The sequence below is a fragment of the Echiichthys vipera genome (assembly GCF_963691815.1).
Source record: "Echiichthys vipera genome assembly, chromosome: 8".
NCBI classification, from domain to species: Eukaryota; Metazoa; Chordata; class Actinopteri; order Perciformes; family Trachinidae; genus Echiichthys; species Echiichthys vipera.
Window position 1 is genome coordinate 28,235,898 of NC_139833.1, and position 22,889 is coordinate 28,258,786.

The 22,889-nt window shown below is 41.9% G+C and overlaps 1 protein-coding gene across 1 annotated transcript in view; it reads left to right on the top strand.

The window, feature by feature from the left end:
- bckdhb (branched chain keto acid dehydrogenase E1 subunit beta) overlaps positions 1 to 14,690 on the top strand; it is a 58,508-nt gene extending 43,818 nt beyond the window's left edge. Inside the window, exons 10-11 of the mRNA XM_083918902.1 lie at positions 11,174 to 11,325; positions 13,557 to 14,690. Of these exons, the coding sequence (XP_083775028.1) occupies positions 11,174 to 11,314 (141 nt within the window). The 3' untranslated portion in view covers positions 11,315 to 11,325; positions 13,557 to 14,690. The remainder of the gene's footprint in view (positions 1 to 11,173; positions 11,326 to 13,556) is intronic.
- Positions 14,691 to 22,889: the final 8,199 nt, after the last annotated feature.

Consider the following 22,889-nt stretch of genomic DNA (forward strand, 5'->3'; position numbering starts at 1 on the left):
GTGGAATACTTTCCCATTCTTGATTCCAAAAACATTTGTAAATGTGGACTCAGACCACAGCACACTTTTCCACTTTCCTTCTGTCCATCTTAGATGAGCTTGAGCTCAGAGAAGACGGTGGTGTTTCTGCATGTTGTTGATATGACTTTCACTTTGCATGGTAGAGTTTTAACTTGCACTTGTAGCGTCAAACTGTGTTAACTGACAGTGGTTTTCTGAAGTGTTCCTGAGCCCACGTGGTAAAATCCTTTATAAAATGATGTAGGTTTTTAATGCATTAATCCCTACGCCTGAGGGATCAAAGGTCACGGCCATTCATTGTTGGTTTTCGCCCCCTCATTGCTTACGTGCAGAGATTTTCCCAGATTCTCTAAATCTTTTGATGATATTATGGACTGTAGATGATGAAATCACGAAATTCCTTGCAATTGAACATTGAGGAACGCTCTTAAACTGTTGGACTATTTGCTCACGCAGTTGTTCCCAAAGTGGTGAACATCGCCCCATCCTTGCTTGTGAACAACCGAGCCTTTCGGGAATGCTCCTTTTTATACCAAATCATGACACTCACCTGTTTCAAATGGACCTGTTCACCTGAGGAATGTTCAAAACAGGTGCGGGCATCAAATTAAAAATGAGTGAATATTAAAAAAAAAAAAAAATATCCTTTCATCAGTTTGAACACTAAATATCTTGTCTTTGTAGTGTATTCAAGTGAGTATAGGTTGAAAAGGATTTGCAAATCATTGTTTTTTTGTCTTTATTTACATTTTACCCAACATCCCAACTTCATCGGAAATTGGAGTTGAACATCACACATATGATGTTGGGAATGTGCAATACCACATTAAATGTGCTATCAGACAGTGATGGATATCTTAGACATACAGCCAAAACTTGTCCGTCAAGGAGTTAGCCAAGGAGTGTTCAATGTAATTTTAGTTTAATTGTACAGCACAAAATCGTTTGCTTCGTTTTTTGATGAAACACACGTAAAAAATATGATATACTAAATCTTACCGCACCCTTGACTAATCCTAAAAGCCTCCCACTTTTAGAGGCACTGGTGTAACACCACCATCTCATTTGTTGATTAAGCTTGAGGTTTATTCATAAGTGCTTAGTTGTGGCATAAAACCAAATTAGCTTTAGGGTCTGCTCACACTGTCCTCCCGGACCACGACCCGGACTTTAGGGTACTTGTCCCCCCTCCCTCTCCCCCCCGCGCCCCAGCCCCGTTTGTACTCACACTACCTGGGCCCCGACCAATGCTTCTTGCTGTCCATACGCCATCACGCCGTAACACGTCACACGCATTGATCGCGTGTGTGTGGCTTTGTTTACAAATCTTTCCACAGACGTCGGAGTTTTTGTGCGTCTTGTCGACTGTTTTTGAATATTTTCATCGACCAAATCTGCAGTAAACACTCCACCTCCGCACCACACCAACGTGAACCTTTCACCGCCATCGTTGTTGTTGTTAAATGTCCGCGCATGGTCCGTCCTTCTATTTACATGTCCGAACAGGCGGACATAACGCTACTGCCGTAGGGCTCGTGCTCGTGCTCGTACACGTGCGCACGCTCGTGCTCGTACATGTGCAAACGGCTCCGCTAAAGCCCACCTCTTTCAAGCGGGCCGTGGACGGTCCGCTGGCCGCAGTTGAGCGCGGAGCGGGTGCACTCACATGGCTTAAAGGTACTAGACTTTAGCTGAAAAACCGGTTTTGGCCGCGGCCAAAAGGACAATGTGAGCACGCTCTTAGTTTGATAGTGTAGTCCCAGTCCATGTGATGGAAAGCTAATAAAAATGCAGGCAGGAAATCTTAGTAGTCTGAGACTAAGTCCGATTGACAACAGTGTGGATGTTAAAGTCCTAACTTGTATCACGCCTCCTTGTTCAGTAGTGTGGTCTTGTACCTCTCTTAGGCTCAAAATCAAGGGACAGTAAAGCCTGACAACCAGTACTCCCACACTGTTGTTTGGGAGCACTTTAGTCTATTATTTTGTGAGAGTGGTTTCAGCTGCTACCTATCTACATTCATCCCTCCTTCAAGATCCATTTATGGCTGTTTCTCTTTTGTATAAAGAACAGAGGGGAGTTTCATAGGGCTTGGCAAGTATCCTTTATCAAGTTTTGGCTTCAGTTGTAGTGATTTAATAATGTGTCACTGCCTGGCCCTTTCCTGAGTGTTTGGCTGATGACTGTACAGAACAGAGTAAAGGAGAACGAGATGTGGCTAAAGACAATGCTTTTGTGGACCTCAGGGATGCACAGAGAGAAATGGTAAATCACACTCCTTCCATAACGCTCCAAAACATGAGGCTTGAATATAGCTGATTCAGATTCCAAAAGGCGACACTCATGCTATCCATTCGTACAGTGCCCAAGCATGATTCACTGCTAAAGTCTAGTTCGTTTGACCAGTGTGAGCGCAACTGTTCCATGCTTTAGTGCGGAGCACTTCCCGGCCGCGACCCATTTGAGAGAGGTAGGCTTTAGCTTTAATTGCACATGCATGAGCCTTGACGGCGGTCTTGATGTCTGTTTATATATGTCTGTTCTCCGCGACGGACATTTAAAAAGATGCCGCCAAATGGTTTGTGGTGGTCTGATGCAGATGTGTTTACTGCAGATTTAGTCAGATGAAATTATTCAAAAACAGTTGGACAAAACAAAATCTCAGAGGGGTGATGACATATAAGAAAGAAGCATTCGAGCCGAGCGGGGGTTAAAACTGACTTTTTCCACCAGCGTCTTGGAATCGTCCCGAAAAATATTTTGAACAGTCTTGAATCGTCCAGAAAAACATTTAGAACAGTCCTGAATCGTCTTGAATTTTCCCAAAAATCTTTAAGTAAGCATTATGTTGATAAATTAATTAATTTATTTCCAAGCTAGATTTGTTTAGCTTGTACCTCTCTATAAATCATTTTTTTAATTGTTTTTATTGTTTCTTTGTTGTATGCACCAAAAGGAGTTGTGCAATTCCGTCATTCTGCGTCACGGCTGGTGCGCGCCTTCCTGCTTCCTCTTCCCACCTTACCTCCTGGACCACCAGCTCGCGCCTCCTTACTCCAGGCCGGTGTACTGGCCCCGAGACCAAGACCACTCCTACCCTCCTGAACTTGTGCTGTGCAACCCTTGGTCTTGATCAATGTTGTGAGGTCATCCATATAGGCTCTGACTGGCCTCAGCCCAGATCTTATTTGCTGTCCGCCAACCACCCATCGAGAGGCCCGTATGATGACCTCCATGGCTAGAGTGAAGGCCAGCAGGGAGATGGTGCAGCCAGCCATGATTCCCAATTCCAGATGTTGCCACGCCGTGGTGTACTCTGATGTTGTCACGAAGAGCTGGATGTCCTGATGTAGGCCTTGACCAGGGTTGTAAGAGCTGGTGGGACTCTGAAGTAGTCAAAGGCTGTCCACAGGAGGTTGTAAGGGACTGAGCCAAAGGCATTTGCAAGATCCAAGAACCAACACCACATGTAGATCTTTCCCCTCCTTCTTGGCAACCTGAATCTGATGCCAGATGACACTAGCGTGTTCCACACATCCTGAGAAGCCTGAAATGCCTGCTTTCTGAATTGACATGTCAATCATGTTGTCTCTTTCCTGCCATTCTATGAGCGACCACGCTGAAGAAGATTTTTCCCTCTGCATTTAAAAGGCTGATCTAGCGGAACTGGACGATTTCTGATGAGTCCTTTTCCTTGGGAATAAGGATCCCTCCGTCTCTCCGCCAGGATGTTGGTATCACCTTCTTTTGCCACATAACTTTCATCAGCTTCAAGAGGCATCACAGGACATCTGGCTTGTTTTTGTAGAGCCTGTATGGGACTCCATTGGGGCGGTTTTGTCCACGTTTTCAGCTCTCCTAAGTGTTGCAAGCCTGCTCTGGATCTCTTCCTTCCGCAGGTTTAATCCTTCCTTCACCTCCTCTGTGGCCTTCCTCCATTGCTTTTTCAGCTGCCTCCTCTCCTTGACTAGGCGGCCTAATTCTGTCTGCCTTCTGGACTTGGTGGGAATTGATGGAGTAGACCTCTTGCCTTCGGCAACTCTGAACTGTTAACATAACATAAGTTAGGTTGCCCATTCCCTCCAACTTCTTCATGATGGTGCCTTTCATCCCTCCTAGGATGTTGCAGAGATCAGTGTTGACCTCCTTCCACAGCGTCTTCTCGCAGGACTTTGGCCAGTTGACTAATGGCCTTCGCCCCAGGATCTTCTTCTCTGCTTGTGGACTTGATGTGCTGGATTCAGGTCGCTCTCCTGTGCCTTGCTCCTCCTCCTCTGGGACAGGGGTGTTGATGTCCTGCAGACTGTGGTGTGTGTCCTGCTGCTGAACTTCAGTTGACTGACTCTGCCTGCTTATCAAAAGGTAGCTGTCATTGCAATTTCCCTGTTGACCCTTCTTTAGGCACCCTTTCTTGTCCTGGTGTATTTTCAGGCTGAGGGTGGAAGTAACCTTTGTCCAGCCACATACGCAGTTCTGGGACGTGCGTCTTGTTGTAGCTGTCGGAGCCTCCGGTGTGCTGATCATCAGTCTCGTAGTCTGTTCCGTTCCTGTGTTCGTTACCGTGTTATCTGCCGATGAGCCATCTTCCGGCCCCGCTCTCGCAGGCTCTAGAGGTGTTTTCTTCTTAGAATTTTTCGTAGGAGATTTTGGGTGGGACCCATACACCGCTTGTGCTGGATCCCGCCACCACGGGTGGGTAGCCCATGGTGACCCCGGTGGGGTCTATTCCCTCCTGTCAGCTTACTTATATGTCGCAAGGTCTTTCCCTTGTTGCCAGCTGCACTTTTTACAGCAGTCATTGGTTGACCAGATGATCAGATCTGTTGTATAGGACTAGGTGTTGATATCCCTCAGTACATTCACACTTAAGGCACCAAAGGGACTCTGTGGAAGTCAAGTGAGTGATGGCATCTGTCCGGTTGTTAAGTGGGCGCCCTGTACATAAGTTGACGCTGTGAATAATACAGGCCACCTTAAAGCAAACTACAACTCTTCTGTATTTCTTTTGAGAAAGAACGCGTAACACTGATTAGCTGATCACCGGTGATCTAAACCAATTCAGACTGATACGTCACTTCTGGAGTCTTGTAAATCCCTCTCAGGCCTTTTTTTTGTAATGGAAACACAGCGAGTGAGCGGCCATTTGAGAGGGCTTTCCAGGAGGCCACTCTATAGGGCTAATGGAATCATGCTTATTGTACCAGCAAGTTAAAGTATCTGGCCAAGTCCAGTTGCTTTTGACTTAAATTTCTTTGGGGATAATGATGACCTGGACAAATGAAAATATTCTCATAAACCGAAATAACAATAATACACATAGATTTAGAGCTGGCTATCTCTGAAGTTAACAGACTTTAAAAGCATCAAAAACAATTGGTAATAGCCCTGCTAATATAAACTGTGACAGTCTACCTGTTGTGTCGAATGCGGATAACTTGTGGATAATCACGCTAAAACACGGCTCGGATCATCTGGGACAAGTGTGAGTGCGCCCTAAGTTTACAACCAAGCCGCCCCAAATGTCTTCAAAATGTATACTTTTTAAAATTCCCAGTGCTTAGGCTAAAGTTGCCCTAAGTACAGTTTATTTTCCACATGTGATATTTTACAATGTATTTAATCATACAGGATTGTCACTCGGGGGGTCTCATAGTTTTGCCTGGTTCAAGTTCCACATTATTTGTGTGTAATTTAAACCAACAAAAGTTCAACATCCATCCCGTTACGCCCCACTGAGTTGTGGTACTGTTCTGGAAGGTGGTTCAATGACTACTGTCTCCACTCTGGCCTAGCTGGTGTTAGCTGAAGATGAAGGCTTACGTGTTTTCACCCATAAATGCCTCCTGGATCCGATCTTTTTTGAATGAGAAGCATGAGGCCTGGGACATCCACCTGTAAAAGTGATAGCAGTCCCTTCCTGTGTCTTTCTCCATCAGGGAGACACTAAACTGCCTTCAAAGGACTGTGTTTATGGGCTCTTTTTAAAAGACTTGAGAATTGGATACAGGTACCACTATGTTGGGTAAGGAGGTTATATAATGGTGGTTTGCTGCAACTCGATCTCATCAGTTGCCCAATAGCCTAAAGCCTGATTCATGCATTAGCCAGTTCTTACTTTTACATAACTGCAGCATGTTGTGCAAACTTCTGAACTAAACGCAGTGGCATTATATCTGTTGTATTGGCAATTTCACTTTCCAAGTTTTCTGACATAGCCTACTTAATGTCTCAAATAAAGAAATGCAAATATTTTATCTGGCTTCCATGTTTTGCAGAAATAGCCTCGAGGTTAATCTGAATGGACACACAATATTAGCCTTTAAGTTTAAATCCTTGTGATACTATTTATGGTTGGCATTTTTTCATCAATAGCTATATGATAATCATAGCCACCATGCTACAGTTTAAATCAGTGTATTGCACAATGGGCCACACTCGGCACCAGAAAATGTCTTTTAATAATTGTCCAAAAGGTCCAAATAATGTTCTCCAACAAACACAACAAAGTAAAGAAAGAATTTCAGTGTGTTTAATTCTGTTCTAGTTGTTTTTTTGTAGGAGTGAATCATCTTCTGTGACAAAATAATAAAGGATCTCCAATATGTTTCAGTTCTTTCCAAACAATTTAACAAACGATCTTTGAACAAGTAAATCTCCAATACTTTTTGAGAATTTTAAACACACCACCATGTAGAGACAAAATTGACATGCCATTGTGCAAATAAGATAAATAACGTAAGGCTTTTTAGTTTGTTTACTAAAAGGACATGGTATAGAGCCGTTCTGTAGGAAAGGGATCCTTAAATTACTTCTGTTGTGATCTGACGCTATTCAGAAAATAAAATTAAATAAAATTTACCTGACTTTCAAGGGGGCCGGGGCACCCCCTCTAAAATAATAGTAGGGGAAACACTGCATATGTACAAACTCGATAAGGAGAGAGCTGACCATTCCCATAGGCTATACAATACACATTATAAGTGATGAGCGTTCATCTGGAGAGGTTTTATTAACTTGTTGACAAAATTAAAACAAGTCTTGACCCGATCTCAATTGAAATCAAGCTGGTTGGGAAGCCTGACAGTGTCTTTCTTAGCTGATATTGCAAGTGATATTGGCCCATTCCCACTACTGTTTGACTGCAACCCACAATCTGTGGCTGTTTCTGACAAACTGATTTTTGATACACAATATCACCACTGCAACACTATGCTCCCACTGTTAAGTATTTTTAAATCCTGTACCACTGCAGGATGCAAGAGTTTAGGCACTGCCAGATTGACATATTTTTATTCTGACATTTAAGTATATTACATATAATGATGCACTTCCCAAAAGATAAACACAGATTTGAATGAAATCTGAGTTGTGTGGCCATTCTCTGTCCAGCTGTGGTGGCAGGCAGTCAGACTACTGTACTTTTCTCCCACTTCCGGTATATGTATTTAGAGGAGATTACAGATGTGATCCAGACAGAAGGGCAAACTCCCTGGTACTGTCTGACTGGTTGTCTGTGTCTGGGAAGAGAATAGATCTTGAGGTTGTAATCTCTATGGACGCCGATAATCTCATCACTTTTATCAATACACTGAGATGAAAGGGCAACAAGGCACCTCGTGGTTTTACTTTGGTAACTGGTAGGAAAAAGAATTTCTCTTCAGAAATGTTTAGCTTTTTTACAAATACACTAGACATGACATGTCCTACTGTCAAATGAGTACTGTAAAAGACAAACCCCTCTTATAAGTTAAAGATGTGGACCTTCTATTTGCCTGTCAATAATTCAACAAAAAAAAGGCATCCAGCTTTTCTCCTGGCCCACTCTATTCAAGTACATTCCTGTTCAACTTAAACATTCCCAAGTTTGTGTTTCCAGTAAATGAAACAGAACTTTAAAATGATCTTTAAAACAAGACTGAACTGTTTTAGTGAGGTCGTTGGTAAAGAATCAGTCATAAAATCAAAATCCACTTCTCAAGAGTGTAACCCAAAGAAACCTATGATGATCATGGTTAGGCCTGTCACGATAACTAATTTTGCTGGGCGATTAATTATCCCAGAAATTATAAGGTAAGCAATAATATTGTCTTTAAATATCCAAAATAAATAAACAAAACAACCAAACACAATAAATGAAAAGGACGCTCACTCTGTTTTAACAAAAAATGCACACAACAGAAAATTAGAAATAAATTGGATGTTAACTTAATTGCACTTCAAAAAATATAAAAGATTAGGCTCAGAAATAAAGAGTGATACATTCCTTAACAGGCAAAACTGCCAGTTAGGGCTTTTGTAAACAGCTTACAAACCTGCAGAACCAACTGTGTTAAAGCAAAAAGCTGCAGCAGCCACACGTTACAGACACGATAGAGCCTGCTACACCCTGCCTACGTACACTGAGCCTCCGTTCCTGTTTAACTGTTAGAAGATGTCATGCAAACAGCAGTGTCAAAGTCAATGAAATTGAAACAAAAAACACACAACTATAACAATAAATAAAATGGATGTAAACAAAATGCATCGGATGATCATGCTTCAGTTGGAGGTGCAGGTTTGTTGTATTGATGCGTTTAGTTGCATTGTTTTCGGACAAATGCGACATACAGTACCTGTGCATTCAGGTCAAGTGGTTCACCGCAGTCATTCTGTTTGAAACCGGAGTGTTCCCACAGGCAGCTGTCACGTTCGACTTTGAAACCAATTTCATCTTTTTAAAACTCCAAATCTCAACCAGCGTGTTTGCTAATCACAGGGCTCTGATGCTGCACTCTGATTGTAACGCCAGGGGTCCGTCTCCAACACACGAGACCGTGCGGCTGACAGGTGACTGGCACGACACGTGACAAGGGTTAGGAGGGGTCAGTAGAAACTGATGCACCGGGGTGACAACATCAAGTCACTCTGAGACATGAAAAATGGAAATTATCGCAGCTTGCAAAGTTTGCAAGCTCATTAAACGTTATCATGCAATTATTCGATTTATTGCTTATCGTGACAGGCCTAGTCATGGTGTAGCCTGCAGAAGGCTATTTGAACAGAAAAACGCAACATGTCTGAAGCATTATGTAGCATCACTCTTGACAGATAGAATGATAGACATGCACTCTTAAAGAAACTTTTTAATATCAAGAACTACTGGATTTTTTTTTTCCTCTCATAGATCTCAAGGTTATAAGCCTGTGAATATTCTCATTTGTCCAGGTCATCGTTATCCTCAAAGCAATTTCAGTCAAAACATTTGTCAGCACATGAAAGCAAACAAGCAAGCAAGGAGAAAAAAATCTAAAATGTAGAGATTACGCTTTTAATGTAACCAGTGGTAAAGTGGCTGTAATCAGGATCTGCAACAACCTGTTGGGACAGTAAGTCAGTTATGAAGTCTGCAGTGAAGAGAAAAGGCAGGTGCTAGATGAGTAGAACTAGTTTTCTCCATTCAGTGTTCATTCACTAAAGCTATTGACAGTTACCTGCTATTACAGGCAGATAGCAGTGCCAGGAGCACAGAGCCCTGCATAGTAGATCAGGTGGAGCTCCCCCTGGTTTTCGGGTTTCATTCTTAAGGCCTTTACACAGCGGGGGCATTTTTTTTGTGCAATTGATGAGCAAGTCAACTTAACTCCCTTCAACATTCCAGATCCATTCCTAGCCACTCCTCCTCCAAGCCCTAGATTGTGACTGTTTACTTGCCGATATGAATAGGTGAACATTTTGCATTTTCATGTTTATTCATTATGCCCCCGGTGACTCTCTGTCGTTGCTGAATTTCTTTCTTATAAGTAGGCAGCAAAACCGGCAGAGGAGCATTAATTGCCTCCAACTGCAGTTTTGAATGATCAATAACCAACGGCTGAACAGTGGCACTGACTAGGGGTGTTCCATTTATAGTCCTGGCTCACCTCTGACCTGGCTTAAAGTAGAGACTGTGCCGAGTTTATGGCGTTTGGGACGATTTTTATGTAGCAGCAGAGCAAAGCCACTCCTAACTGCATAAAGGGTAAACATGGTAAACATTATACCTGCCCAACATCAGCAAGTGTGGACTTAATTGATCAGCCAGATTTGATCATTCTCGATTTGTTTTCCTACTTGGCACTCCTTTGAATTCAGTTTTATGACCAAGACCTGTCATCCAGGCAGGAAAGCTCTCAGTTTACCGTGTCAGTTCCACAGGCACACAGAGCAGCAGACTTCTTCTGCAGTCTCTCCCTTTCTCTTTTTCCTGTTGTGTTGTATTTTTACAGGCTGGAAAAGTACCAAAGCATAAAAAGCTCCTCATCAAGCCTTACAATCCTCTGGGTTCTGCCAGATGTTGTATAAGAAATGAAAAACATAGTGTGAAACATATAACGTCCTGCAGTGCCAAATGCCTAACTGCTCCACGGCAGCCAATTGTTGGGTTTTTAATGCGGGATTACATGAATGGCTAAGTGTGTGATGCTGTCAGTGTCACAAGAACCCGATCATAATCCGTTATGTGTCAGAGACAGACTGTGCAAAGACAGGCAACACGCAAAGAGGGGGCTGTGCAACTTCCTCCGAGTCAATTCGTACCCTTTCGTTTTGGTTGCTTGAGTTGTTTGCAGGCCAGTTTCATCTGAAAGAGGGTACTTCAGGTCTGTTTATGCAAATCTGTGCACACGTCCAAGTGTGTTCATTTAACTCACCAGGGGGTTTGTCCCATTTGGAGTGTTTGACCAACCTCTCTTTGTTTTTTTCTCCATGGGAAAAGGTCAAAAGTCCATATCGGGACACGAGTCATGGCTTGTTTTGCACTATTGCCAAATTGCCTGAGCACTGGCCTGCTCAGAGGACCCTGGATGAACCATTTTGATTTAGCAAAGAAGTCAGATACGGCAATAAAAATGATAAGTTGTCAAGTTGTTTCACATATACCCATTTAATAGTGTTGGAAACTGTGGATCTGCCCAAGGATTGAGAAGGGGTAAACCAGACCAAACTTACTTTTGACTTGCAGCTGCTTTTGTTAAGCCCCTTCTTTCTCTCAGTGTCAAACACTTAAGGAGCCGAGCTGTAGCAGTCTGAACATGTTAGTTTGGCTTCCCTGCCTCAATGAATGATGTTTGAGCACTGATGGCATTCATCCAGTAATGACAGTATTTTCCTCTTGTGTGTGTTTTTTCTCTTGCAGGAGGAGTGCTTCCTTAACCTGGAGGCTCCCATCAGTAGAGTCTGCGGTTATGACACCCCCTTTCCTCACATCTTTGAAGCCTTCTATATCCCAGACAAGTGGAAGTGCTTTGACGCAATTAAGAAGATGATCAACTACTGAATCCTTATCAGGTAGGAAAGATGTGACAGCTCCCTTTGAAAGAAAGTGACACAGAGTCATTATGTAATTTTCAAACACTTGTGTGTATGTTAAGGCCTGTCAACCATTGCCCTTTAATCAGCATTATATATTTCAGTGATGTAATTATGAACACATGAAAACTAACTATGACCTGTCATCAGTAACAACTACCGCTAGAGAGAAAATGAAATTGCATGTTATTTTTTCCTACACACTCCTTTATATAGCTTAATGCAATCATCCTAGACATTTCCATTTTTTTCTTATCCAGCCATAACAGACTAATACATATTCCATGGCCTCATTCAGACGTAATATAATGTACATCGGAAAATTCAACTCTAGTAACCAAGTGGGATCCTATTTTTCTTCTTTTTTTTTCGTGCTCACATTGGATTTTATCTATGGAAAGATGCAACTGCTAAATAGAATAGTGGGAACTGTGAACAAAAACAAAGACATTAGGGCAAAACAGAACAAGAGGGATCAACGTTGTTCTCAGCTAACTCATCTCAGTTACAAACATTAATAGTCTTATTATTGTGACAGGGATATTTAAACGTACATTGTGCATCGTCAGACAATATTCACCCAACCTTTCTATCTAAGCACAATAAGCTTAGTATAGCTAGCTTGCTACCTAGATACAGGGTTAATACCTTGCTGAGTTAAGGCCAGGATCTAGAATTGAAGCAGTTTGCTGATGAAGGGTATGTCCACACGAAAATGACCTTTTTTTTTTGTCTGTTCTAAAAACATATTTCCATCCACACGGCTCAAGAAATATCTGCGTCCACACGAAACCAGCTGAAAACGCTGTAGTACACATGCCAGGCCTAGATGTGGCGCTCTAATTGCCACAGAAATACACCAACAAGTAGAAGAAGAGACGGGGAGACGCTGTTGTGTAGAATCATAATACAAACACTAGAGAGTTTGTCGCCAAATCTGGCGACTTTCCAAATCATCCTCCATCCTAGAGAGAAATGAGTACACTGTTTCTGGTGTTAGTGGAGACTTTTGTAGTGTTTTGCCCCTTCCCCGTTCCAAAGCACTCACAGGCGGGCACTTTCTTGCTAGATTTAGAGACTTTTCACCCCCTCTTAGCAACTTTATTTATAAAAAGCTACTAGTGACCAATTTAGTGACTTATTCAGACCATCAGGGAAAAAGGAGAAATATCTGGTTGGCCCAACTCATTCACATGCATGTGGCTCAGAGTCGAGTTCAGTAAACAGTCTATGGGTCCATGTTTCTCTATACGCAGCAGCGCTGTTGTTGTTATGTGAAGCTGCGGGGGTTAGAGGTCAATTTTAGAGTCATCAATTAACCTAACACGTGTATGTCTTTTGGATTGTGGGAGGAAACCGGAGAACCCGGAGAAAACCCACGCAGACACGGGGAGAACATGCAAACTCCATCTACAAATTATTATTTGGTAATTAATAAAATCATCAGCTGATCAATCCATAACAGAATGATGAAAGTTGTCCTCTGTAAGGAAGTTAAGATTAAGCAAAACATATTAATACAACAAATGTTGTTATAGAAAGGTAATCATATTTTTATTCCTTTTTCTTTTTTTTATGTCTATAATATTTATAAATACTATTTCTTTATATACATTTTAACTATTCATCCAAAACATGCTTTGGCTGACTCCTCCCATGGCTGAGAACTATCCTTGAAGTGCCAATAAAACCTGCTAATGCTAGTCCAAGTGTTTGTTTGGTGGTATGAGAGACCTGTCTCCTAATAAGCACAGCTGGGGACATTCTGGCACCCAACGTGAATCTTGAGTGTTTTGAGGATACTGAAGCATCTGTTTTGGGTGTATTCACACCTGTACTTAGAGCTGCTGACTTGTTATCAGACCACCCAAGACTGATTTTAGTGCCAAGTGTTACAAGGGCCAGCATGTCATGGAAATCTCCAATTTACTATATCGCATATGTAGGCATGTTATTGTCTTTCATTTGTTTGAGACATTTTGAATAATCCAGTATGACGGGACAGTCAGTTTGCCAGACTGTCATCTTGAATTATAACCGTTAAAATGTTGCCATTGATTTTATAGTGGAAGGAGGCATTGATAAAATATTTCATTATATCCAACACTGTTCACCAAACCCATTCAAATCTACTTTTCCTCCTCGTCTGCCATCCACCGTGAACCGCCAAGTTATTCTGCTTGACTTATTGAACCTTTCTCCTCTTCCAGAGCCAACTTCTGGTAACCCTGAAATCCACGCTCTCTACTTTTTCCTCTTCATTCATCCAATCAGTGGAGAGCAGCCAGGAAAAGACACTTTGATGGCCATTGATTCAGGAATCAGTATCAGTATCCAGATGGGCTCTGTGTCCCTCTGTGTCTTCCAGCTAAAAGACTGTTACAGCACCTTCTTATTAGGGAACCTTTTTCTGTTGCAAGGGGAAAATCTGACTTGACTCAGTCTATATGGTGAAACTGCTTTGGGGTTGACATAATACACATAATTTGATTTTCTCTGAAATAAGAGTTGGATACTGTGGGGAAATTGTCTGATTACTTGATTGCATATGTGACTGTCTGCCTTTCTGGACTATTACTTTTGAATGTGTACCGCTATGCTCTAACCTTTATCTTGTTTGACATTAACTGACCCTTGTACTAATATAGTGGATCTGTGGTTTTTAAGGAAAATAAAGTAACTAGAATTTGTGTAAACATTTGGTTTGATGATTTTCATTGCTTTGGATACGTTGGTATTTTACAGTGTCATTTTGGCAGCAAGAAGTATACAAGTAACCTGTTCTACAGGGTTGCCACTGGAGAATAACATTACCGCAGAGAACAAATTATTAACACTTACTAGATTTATTCTGAAATATTGTTACTTGCACTTTGCAGTGACCAAACCTCTCATCACCAGAAAGAATAAAAAGGCTAGACTTTCCTTTGCTGAGGAGCATGTTGTGTGGACAGAGGAGAACTGGTCCAGAGTGACTTCAGTGATGAGTGAGTTCAATTTATTTGTGTCTGATGGGAACATTATGTTGGGAGGAGTCAGGTTTGGGGGATGTTTTCTGTAACAGGAGTTGGGCCAGCTACATGGCAGAGTGAATGCAAATGTTTATGTGAACCTCCTTCAGCAACATGCAAAACCTCCACTGCAGTTGTCTCCCAATCAGCTCCAGTCAAGAAAATTCCCCTTGTGCAAAGACCTACGCAGTTCCTTGAAGCTAAGAATATTGGACTAGCCAGCCCAGAGTCCAGATCTAAACCCCATATAGAATCTCTGGAAAATCCTCGGTGACAAAGTAATGTCTAAGAAACCCACTCCAGTTATTGAACTGTGGAAGAGAGTGAGTCAGAATGGACCAAGATCAAAGCAGAGCAGTGTGAGAAACTAGTGATGTCCTGTGGGTGCAGATGTGCTGAAGTCATTCAAAGCTGTGGCCTCTACACTTCCTGTTCATTTTTTAATCATATAGAAGAAAAAAAATTTGAAATCTTTTCTTCTGACACAATGGTTACTGTTCTAATTTCTCTAATTCTCTAATTTCCCCCCACTATTTATTGTTCTCACAAAATAAAGGTTTTTGTTGAAGTGCCTTGGATATTTAAAGAAACATGCTAGTACAGCAGTGGTATAGACACAGTGGATATTCTATCAAATTATGAAGAATAAAAAATAACAATATTTCAGAATAAATTAAGTAGTAATACTTTGTGTCTAATTTTGATCTCCAGTGTATATACCTGAATGACAAAGTTGCAAATTTGATATATTGTCTGAAGAAGTCTGGGAATGTTATTTATTAATTTTACAATGCCAGGACATATTTTACAACTTGATAACACATGTATTGCATTAGATTTAGATTTCCAGGCAAAACTGAAATATAGCATTTTTCAGTTACAGTAGCACTTTGAATTAAAAATGTACAGAAACGTAATGTTACTTCTGAATGAACTTTTTTCCTGTGATAAAGTTTTAAGACTTTTCCATTCTATCAGCGCCTCCATGAGAAAACACTACTTGTCCATCTCTTCCAATCGCAAAGTTTGACATGGAGAGTCATGGAATCAATCAGGGCCATTGTTGGAACCCTTATCCTTCTGTTGCACGTGTTTGAGAAATCGTGAGTCAGGTTAACTATTACCAAAACGACAGTGAAAACTGCCTATCAGAAGTTGGAATTCTGCCCATGCCTCCATTAAAAGACGCTGGTGAGGAAGGATGGCGTCCTCAACCACTCTGCCATGGACAGCTTGTGTGTGCAGGGACAATTCAAGTGTGTCATTAGTGAAAACGTGTCAAACATGCTGTCCTCTAGAGGCTGCAGAGGTCACCACATTGTGACATACAGTAGTTGGATGGAGTGACTGCATACTGAAAGTTATGGCATTCTTAGAGGGGGCTAAAAATGTAAAGCTTGATCTCAGGACGGAATTAGACAGGTCAGAGTAAAAATCAGAGTACCTGCTACATGGCAAGTCTGTAAGATTAGACAATAGATACACATGGAAGTTTTGGTTCTTGAGTTCATCCTTTTTGGATCATGATTATTTACAGCAAAAGATAAGAATTTGAGCTTAAATACACTAAAACACTCTGTAGGGCTGAGTGGAACTGTAAAGGTGGTGATCATTCTCTGTAGGCTTGCCACTTTGAGAGTCCCCTTTCACGTTGCATATTAATTTGATGAATTGCTAATATTATTCTTGCCTGCTCATTTTATTCTTAAGATTACGGATGCAAAATCCATTGAATATTAATGGTTGGAACTTTCTGTAAAGAATGAATGGGATTTTATTGGAATAAAATTAAACAACAGATAGAAACAAACATTTGACCATGGCATAAGCAGACATAATCCACTAAGTTGCCAAAGTAATTCATTTATTTGTCAAATACGTAAAATGTGACATGGTGAGATAGCTAGCTAGCACGCATGCTAACACATGAGGACAGGTTCTTTAAAAACTTGAGCCAACAATGTGGGTTGTGTGCAAAGTAGAGGGGACACTTGACAGATTTAAAAATCAGCACTATGCCTTGGCAGTGTGTGCAGATGAGCAGTATTGGATTCACTCTGGCTCAAATCCCAGCGGAGTTAGGAGATCTGCAGACATATGATAATAATTATATATATATATATATATATATATATATATATTTATTGTTTTTTCAACTTTACAACACCTGGACTGCCTACTGTAACTGTACGTTTCATACTGTTCATACTGTATATATCCAGTGTACTCATATTTTCCCTTACCCCCTTACCATTTATTCCCTTCTATATGTATTCTGTATTACTTTTAATTCTGTACAGCTTGGAAACCAGATGAATCCACTGAGCTCATTTCATTTGCTCTGGCAGAAACTTCTGGCCCCCCTCCCATACAGACAGATTTCCAGCCAGCCTGGCCCTGTGCTGACAAATAACACTCGTTTATCTCATGTGGGGCGGCTTTAAGACGATGGCCAACAGAGGAGCCTCATGCTAGAATACTGAACTTAACTGGAATTCTCAGTCCAAAATGTGTTTTGTTTGTCTACTGTTTAGCTGTAATTTGGAGAAAGTTTGTGACCCACTTTCCATTTTTTTCAAAACGGACCAAACACTGCTTCAATCAGCATGTGTCGCTCAGCGCTATGACGTTTTGTTGCTCTGACTGGATGTAGGTCTATCCGATTGCATCTAGAGGCATTTTTAGTCGGCACTGTTAAACACCCCATGGAAATCGAAAGTAACTGAGATGTTCCAGACGAAAACACGTTTGTGAATTAGTCCGATGACTCACTGCTTTTTGCACTTCTTTTTAGATGCTAGTCTACATTGTTGTCCCAGTATCTGTAGCCTACTCTGTACAATGACAATAAAATTGAAGCCAATCTAAATGAAAAGCAAAGAAAAAATATTAAGATGTTGAAAAACACATTAAAAACTGCTTACTTGGCTTTAGGCTACTTTCTGCGGGTTAATTAAAATATAAAAATATATAGTATATTCACAGTAATATAATCAAAACTTCTATGAAAGTATGCAATCCTTCAGCTGAGACAGTGCAGTAGTGTTGGCTGTAATGTGGCCTGCACATGTGATGAGAGAATGCACCGTGAATGCAGAGTGTTGTAGTTTTTCTGAATTCCTCTTTAATGGTTTATGCTGCATGTAATAGAAAAGTGCGCTGCTGAATGCAGTGCACGGTCGGCTACAATTCCAAGACTTAGTATTGTTTTTTAATGTTTATTCCCCCCTCAAAAAACAAACAAGGTGCATTTTTTAAAGTAATTGTGCAAAATGATATTCCCAAGCTTTAACTTCCATTTAAAATTTTCCAGATATGTCCAACCCTTTGCATACCCACACAATACTGCTGCCATGTCATTCTTCTGCACTTTATCAACGACACACTGGCTGCATACTCACCTGGCATCATCATATATATTGCATATGCGTATTTTTCTGAAAGCTGAAGAGAGAGAGGGGAAGTGACACAAAGCAAAGGGCCCGGGCCAGAATAGAACCACAACGCTGACATAAGGACTGAGCCTTAATGGTACGAGCTCTACCAGGTGAGGTACCTCAATTCCTCAAGCAGTTTTAAGCCTGTGGGGAAAGAATAATCATCTACCTAATGAAACGTTTATAGTGGAGCCACAACACAGACCAGATGGCCCTGTGCCTCAAGGTCTTAGCTTTTAATTTGCATCCCAAGTGCTAAACTCAATCAGTGGAGTTTAGGAGAAAGGTGAGAATGACTTCAAAGTGTGACTTGTGCATTAACAGGGCAATATTTTCCCCATTGCACAGACAGGGCTTTTGAAAAGTAGAGGAGCACAGTGCTAACATCTTGACAGGATGACATTCAGATCTGGACACCAGAGAGAGTCCATCTGGAAAATCCTTTGGTAAAATTACAAACATTACTCAGTTTGTACTATTGGCTATTCCTTGCGTTTTATTTGAATATATTTTTAAAGAGTAAAGATTTCAAGATGTGTGCTGCAGTGCGTTCGACTTGCTAATTTGTTTCAGAGCAGCTTATTTGTATATATCACTTGGTAAACAATTTGGGAAAGTGACAGGAACGGCTTTGTGTGCAATGGACAAAAACGGCATCACTGCTTTTTTGTTGGGTAGCCTATCCAAGTAATACACACTGCTGCAAAATAAAACCAATTGGCAGCATGTATTTTGAACTGTTGTTTGTAAGAATAAATACATCTGGAATGGTTATGATAGAACTGAAATGTTGTATTTCATGGTAACAATGACCAGACTTTTTCTGTTGTGCATACACAGGCTATCAACATTTGAACTTTCAAAAGGAGACATTTATAAATGTCTCCTTGGATTGGCTCAAAGCTGGAATGTACTGTATACGTGCATCTGTGCCAAATGCTCTCTCCCTGTTTCTCATAATCACTAAAACACGTTGGACCATGACATCTATCATAACTTTTGTGCAGTTTGAAGCGCCAGGAATCAGTCACAGGTCAGAAGAGAGCATAAACCGTAAAAAAAAAAAAAAAAAATTGTCAACGGGGGTCCCCCATTGGTTTGTGTCATAAGAGACTGAGAAAAAGAGGGTTGGGCTTGAAGGACCGACATGCAAGTGACAATTCAATGATGCTGCACTAAGCTAAATGCTAAAAAGCAAAACTTCCCCTCTAGTGGACTTTTGTCAGTGGGTAAGCAAGATCCTCCAGGAGCTGCTGCCACTAATCTGCATGTACTGCCATGATACAGAGCTGGTTGAAAATTCGCAGCTTCCCTGAAGTTACCAGCTAATGTGAGTACTAGCTAGCTAGCTTAGTTTTCGTTCAAAAAATTACAACAAAAAGTGAAAACACACTGTAAGCACACTGGAGGCACCGGGTGTGAACCACAAATGCGACAGGATTACATACAAAGTCAATGGTACAGACGCAACTTCAAGACACGCAACAAGTAAGGCGCATTTTGCACGACAAGATGGATGGGATGTCGCTTCGAACGCGTCAAACGTGTCCAACGGCCAAGTTGAAAATATTGAATTTCTCAGGCGTGTAGCGCGTCAATGTGGCACGTCAGCCAATAAGTGTTGAGATTGCTGTAAGTGTCATCAAGTTCTACGTGACACATCAAGAGTATCATCAAAGCCGCCATTGTTGCAGTCCTTGACTGCATCAGGGAAACCGGACTGTTCCTATAGATATAATAAAATAATGGATATAACTCTGACCTGTGGATGGCAGCTACGTGCCTTTAGGCATCTAGTTTCAAAGCCGCCATTGTTGCAGTCCTTGACTGCATCAGGGAAACCGGACTGTTCCTATAGATATAATAAAATAATGGATATAACTCTGACCTGTGGATGGCAGCTACGTGCCTTTAGGCATCTAGTTTCCCAGAAATCCAGAAGAAGAAGAAGAAGAAAGCCGTCACTTCAGAGCGAAGCGTATCCAAGTCCGATCTACCGGAGACCCGCTGCCTGAATAGACAGGTCGGAACCGCGTACGGCTTTGGAGATTAAATCACTGACGGTCTGTTCTCACCAAAACACAATGGCTCTTTAAGAGCCACACACTTCATCTGAGAGCTCATTCCTGTTCTTTTAGAAGCATTCAGACCTGGTTAGCACTAGCATAACTACTCATTTAGCACAACATGGCTGAGCTTAAGGCGACTACTCGCTTACTGCCTTTCGCTCCAAACATGTTGCTTGATCATATGATAAATATGATCACCCGACACATTACTCGCGTTTCAAGCGTGTCGCACCAACGATAACACAGACAACACCCAAAAACAAAGAATTGCATCTTAAAGACACTCCCACATTGGCTTGACTTTCCAGACCTGGAAGCTACGTCTATTATTTTGTAAAGCCTATGAAATAGAGCAAAGATTCAGATGGTTTACCCAATGTAAAAAAATTTAAACAATTCTAGTAATCAGCGTGTATCTGCTAAATCCTTATAAGTTTCAGATAGGATTCTCAGCACTCTCCACCACAAACCCTGGTCAAAAAGTAAAGATAAAATCACGTCTGTCATTTTGGTCTGGGTGAAAGCAGGGCCTTTAACCATGGTGGTGAGGCGGCCCCTCTTTTGGGTGGGGTGGCAAAGATGACCTCTGCTTGGTAGGAAGGCCATAATAGCATGCTCTGACAGTGTGTCATTACACACTATATTTACATGAAACGCAAAAACCAGGGGTGGTAGGTCACGACGTGAAGATACCGGGGGTGAAGATGCTCTGGTGCATGTCAAGCTGTACAACCAGAGATTACTGAAGATTATAAAACCGCTCAGCCTGTAATGTGGCCTGTCGTGAATTTTAATGGTCGTCGGGACATAATTTACAGCATCATTACGCATTGGTAGGTTTGCTATGATAGTATTTATTCAACATCCATTGGATGTTTTATTTTGATAGTTAATTATAATACAGTAGGTAGCCTGGGATAGTTTGTCCTGTGGTCAAAGTGGAAAATTATGAATATGGTAAAAGAAATTGTGTGGTGGACAGAAAAATGCTTGTTCATTTCAGTTCAGCATCACTGAGGGTTGATTGCCTTTTTCTTACACTGTTGCAATAATTGGATTAGGAACTCATTCCTGAAAAACATGTTCATTGTCACTGATAAGAAAAACACAACTGGGTTTTTTTGAAAACTGCAAATGAGCAGTACATTTTAACACATCCCCAGCTTTTGACTGTTGACTGATTTACATTACCATTTGTGTTTAACATACCTGCAGCCATGACTGCTGGCACTGGCTTTGTCAGTCATTTCAAATCAAAAGTCACCTGGCATTAGCCTTGCATATAAATCCTCCCAAATAGTCCTTAGTAGCCAGCTGCACCATCTCATCTCATCTTCATCCGCTTATCCGGGGTCGGGTCGCGGGGGCAGCAGCTTTAGCAGGGGACCCCAAACTTCCCTTTCCCGGGCCACATTAATCAGCTCTAACTGGGGGATCCCGAGGCGTTCCCAGGCCAGTGTGGCCACCTAGTCCTGGGTCTTCCCAGAGGCCTCCTCCCAGCTGGACGTGCCTGGAACACCTCCCTAGGGAGGCGCCCAGGGGGCATCCTTACCATCCTTTCAACGCTAAGGAGCAGCGGCTCTACTCCGAGTTCCTCACGGATGGCTGAACTTCTCACCATATCTCTAAGGGAGACTCCAGCCACCCTCCTGAGAAAACCCATTTCGGCCGCTTGTACCCGCGACCTCGTTCTTTCGGTCATGACCCAGCTTTCATGACCATAGGTGAGGGTAGGAACGAAGATTGACTGGTAGATCGAGAGCTTTGCCTTCCGGCTCAACTCTCTTTTCGTCATAACGGTGCGGTAGAGCGACTGCAACACCGCCCCCGCTGCTCCGATTCTCCGGCCAAACTCACGCTCCATCGTCCCCTCACTCGTGAACATGATCACGAGGTACTTGAACTCCTTCACTTGGGGTAAGGACTCATTCCCTACCTAGAGTAAGCAATCCACCGGTCCACCAGCTGCACCAGCGCTTCATAATTTCAAACTAACTTAACTTATTTATCTGTATGTGTTTTCTGAATAGAAATGTGTGCATCACTACTTTAAAACACACACCTGTTGTACTAGTTCTTATGTAAAGATGTAGTTGTTCCTAAATATTTACACTTAACTGCGAAGTTTAACTAGCCAGGAAACCTGACGAATGTGCTGAGCTCATGTTTCATTTGCTCTGGCAGATACATGTGACACCTCCCATTCAGGCAGATCTCCAGCCAGCCAGTTCCTGGGGAGGCCAATCACAACCGTTTACTATGACAACTGAGGGGTGTCATGTTAAAATGTTGTAAGTTACTGAAAGTAACTTGCGTTCTTTGAGCCCAACTTACCGCACTCATGATACTCAGATCAAACTGTTAAACTAGGCGTTGCCGACGAAATATGAATCAAGATTGTGTTACTGTGTTGCCTATTTCTCGCCTCAAAACTCATTTTAGTGTTCGCTGTAATTTAAGAAAGTTAGTGACCCAGCTGCCCAGCTGTTTTTCTGATTTCAAACGAACCAAGCACTCCCCCAACTGGAATATGTTGCTCAGCATTTTGTTATTTCATTGCTGTGGGTAAAGGTGACGATGCCAGGCATAGTTGATCTGATGAAACTTTTGATTGTTAATTAAAACATGACCCGTTGTAGCATCAAGCAAGAAACGGATAGTATGAAATATTGTCGACACAGCTGACTGTTTAATACTGATGTAAACTGGGAGTCAAAACAATAACACAACATAACTAAATTACAAAATTTTATACTATTTACTTTTTATATGGCCTCATAACATCTCGCCTGATCAGATATTTCCCCGACACCTGACGTACAACGGTCTCCAACATCCTGAATAGGCGGGGGCAAGGTGCGGGTCCCTGGACGAGCTGACCGTAACCCTCCCTAGTCCACAACGTACTGGAGACCTCTACCCCGGCGATGAGAGCGCCTCACTGCGTACACCCTCAGTCACCACCACCTCCCCCTTCACGTATCGTCGATGGTGGTGCCTGAGGGACCAAGGGACTGTTATGAACT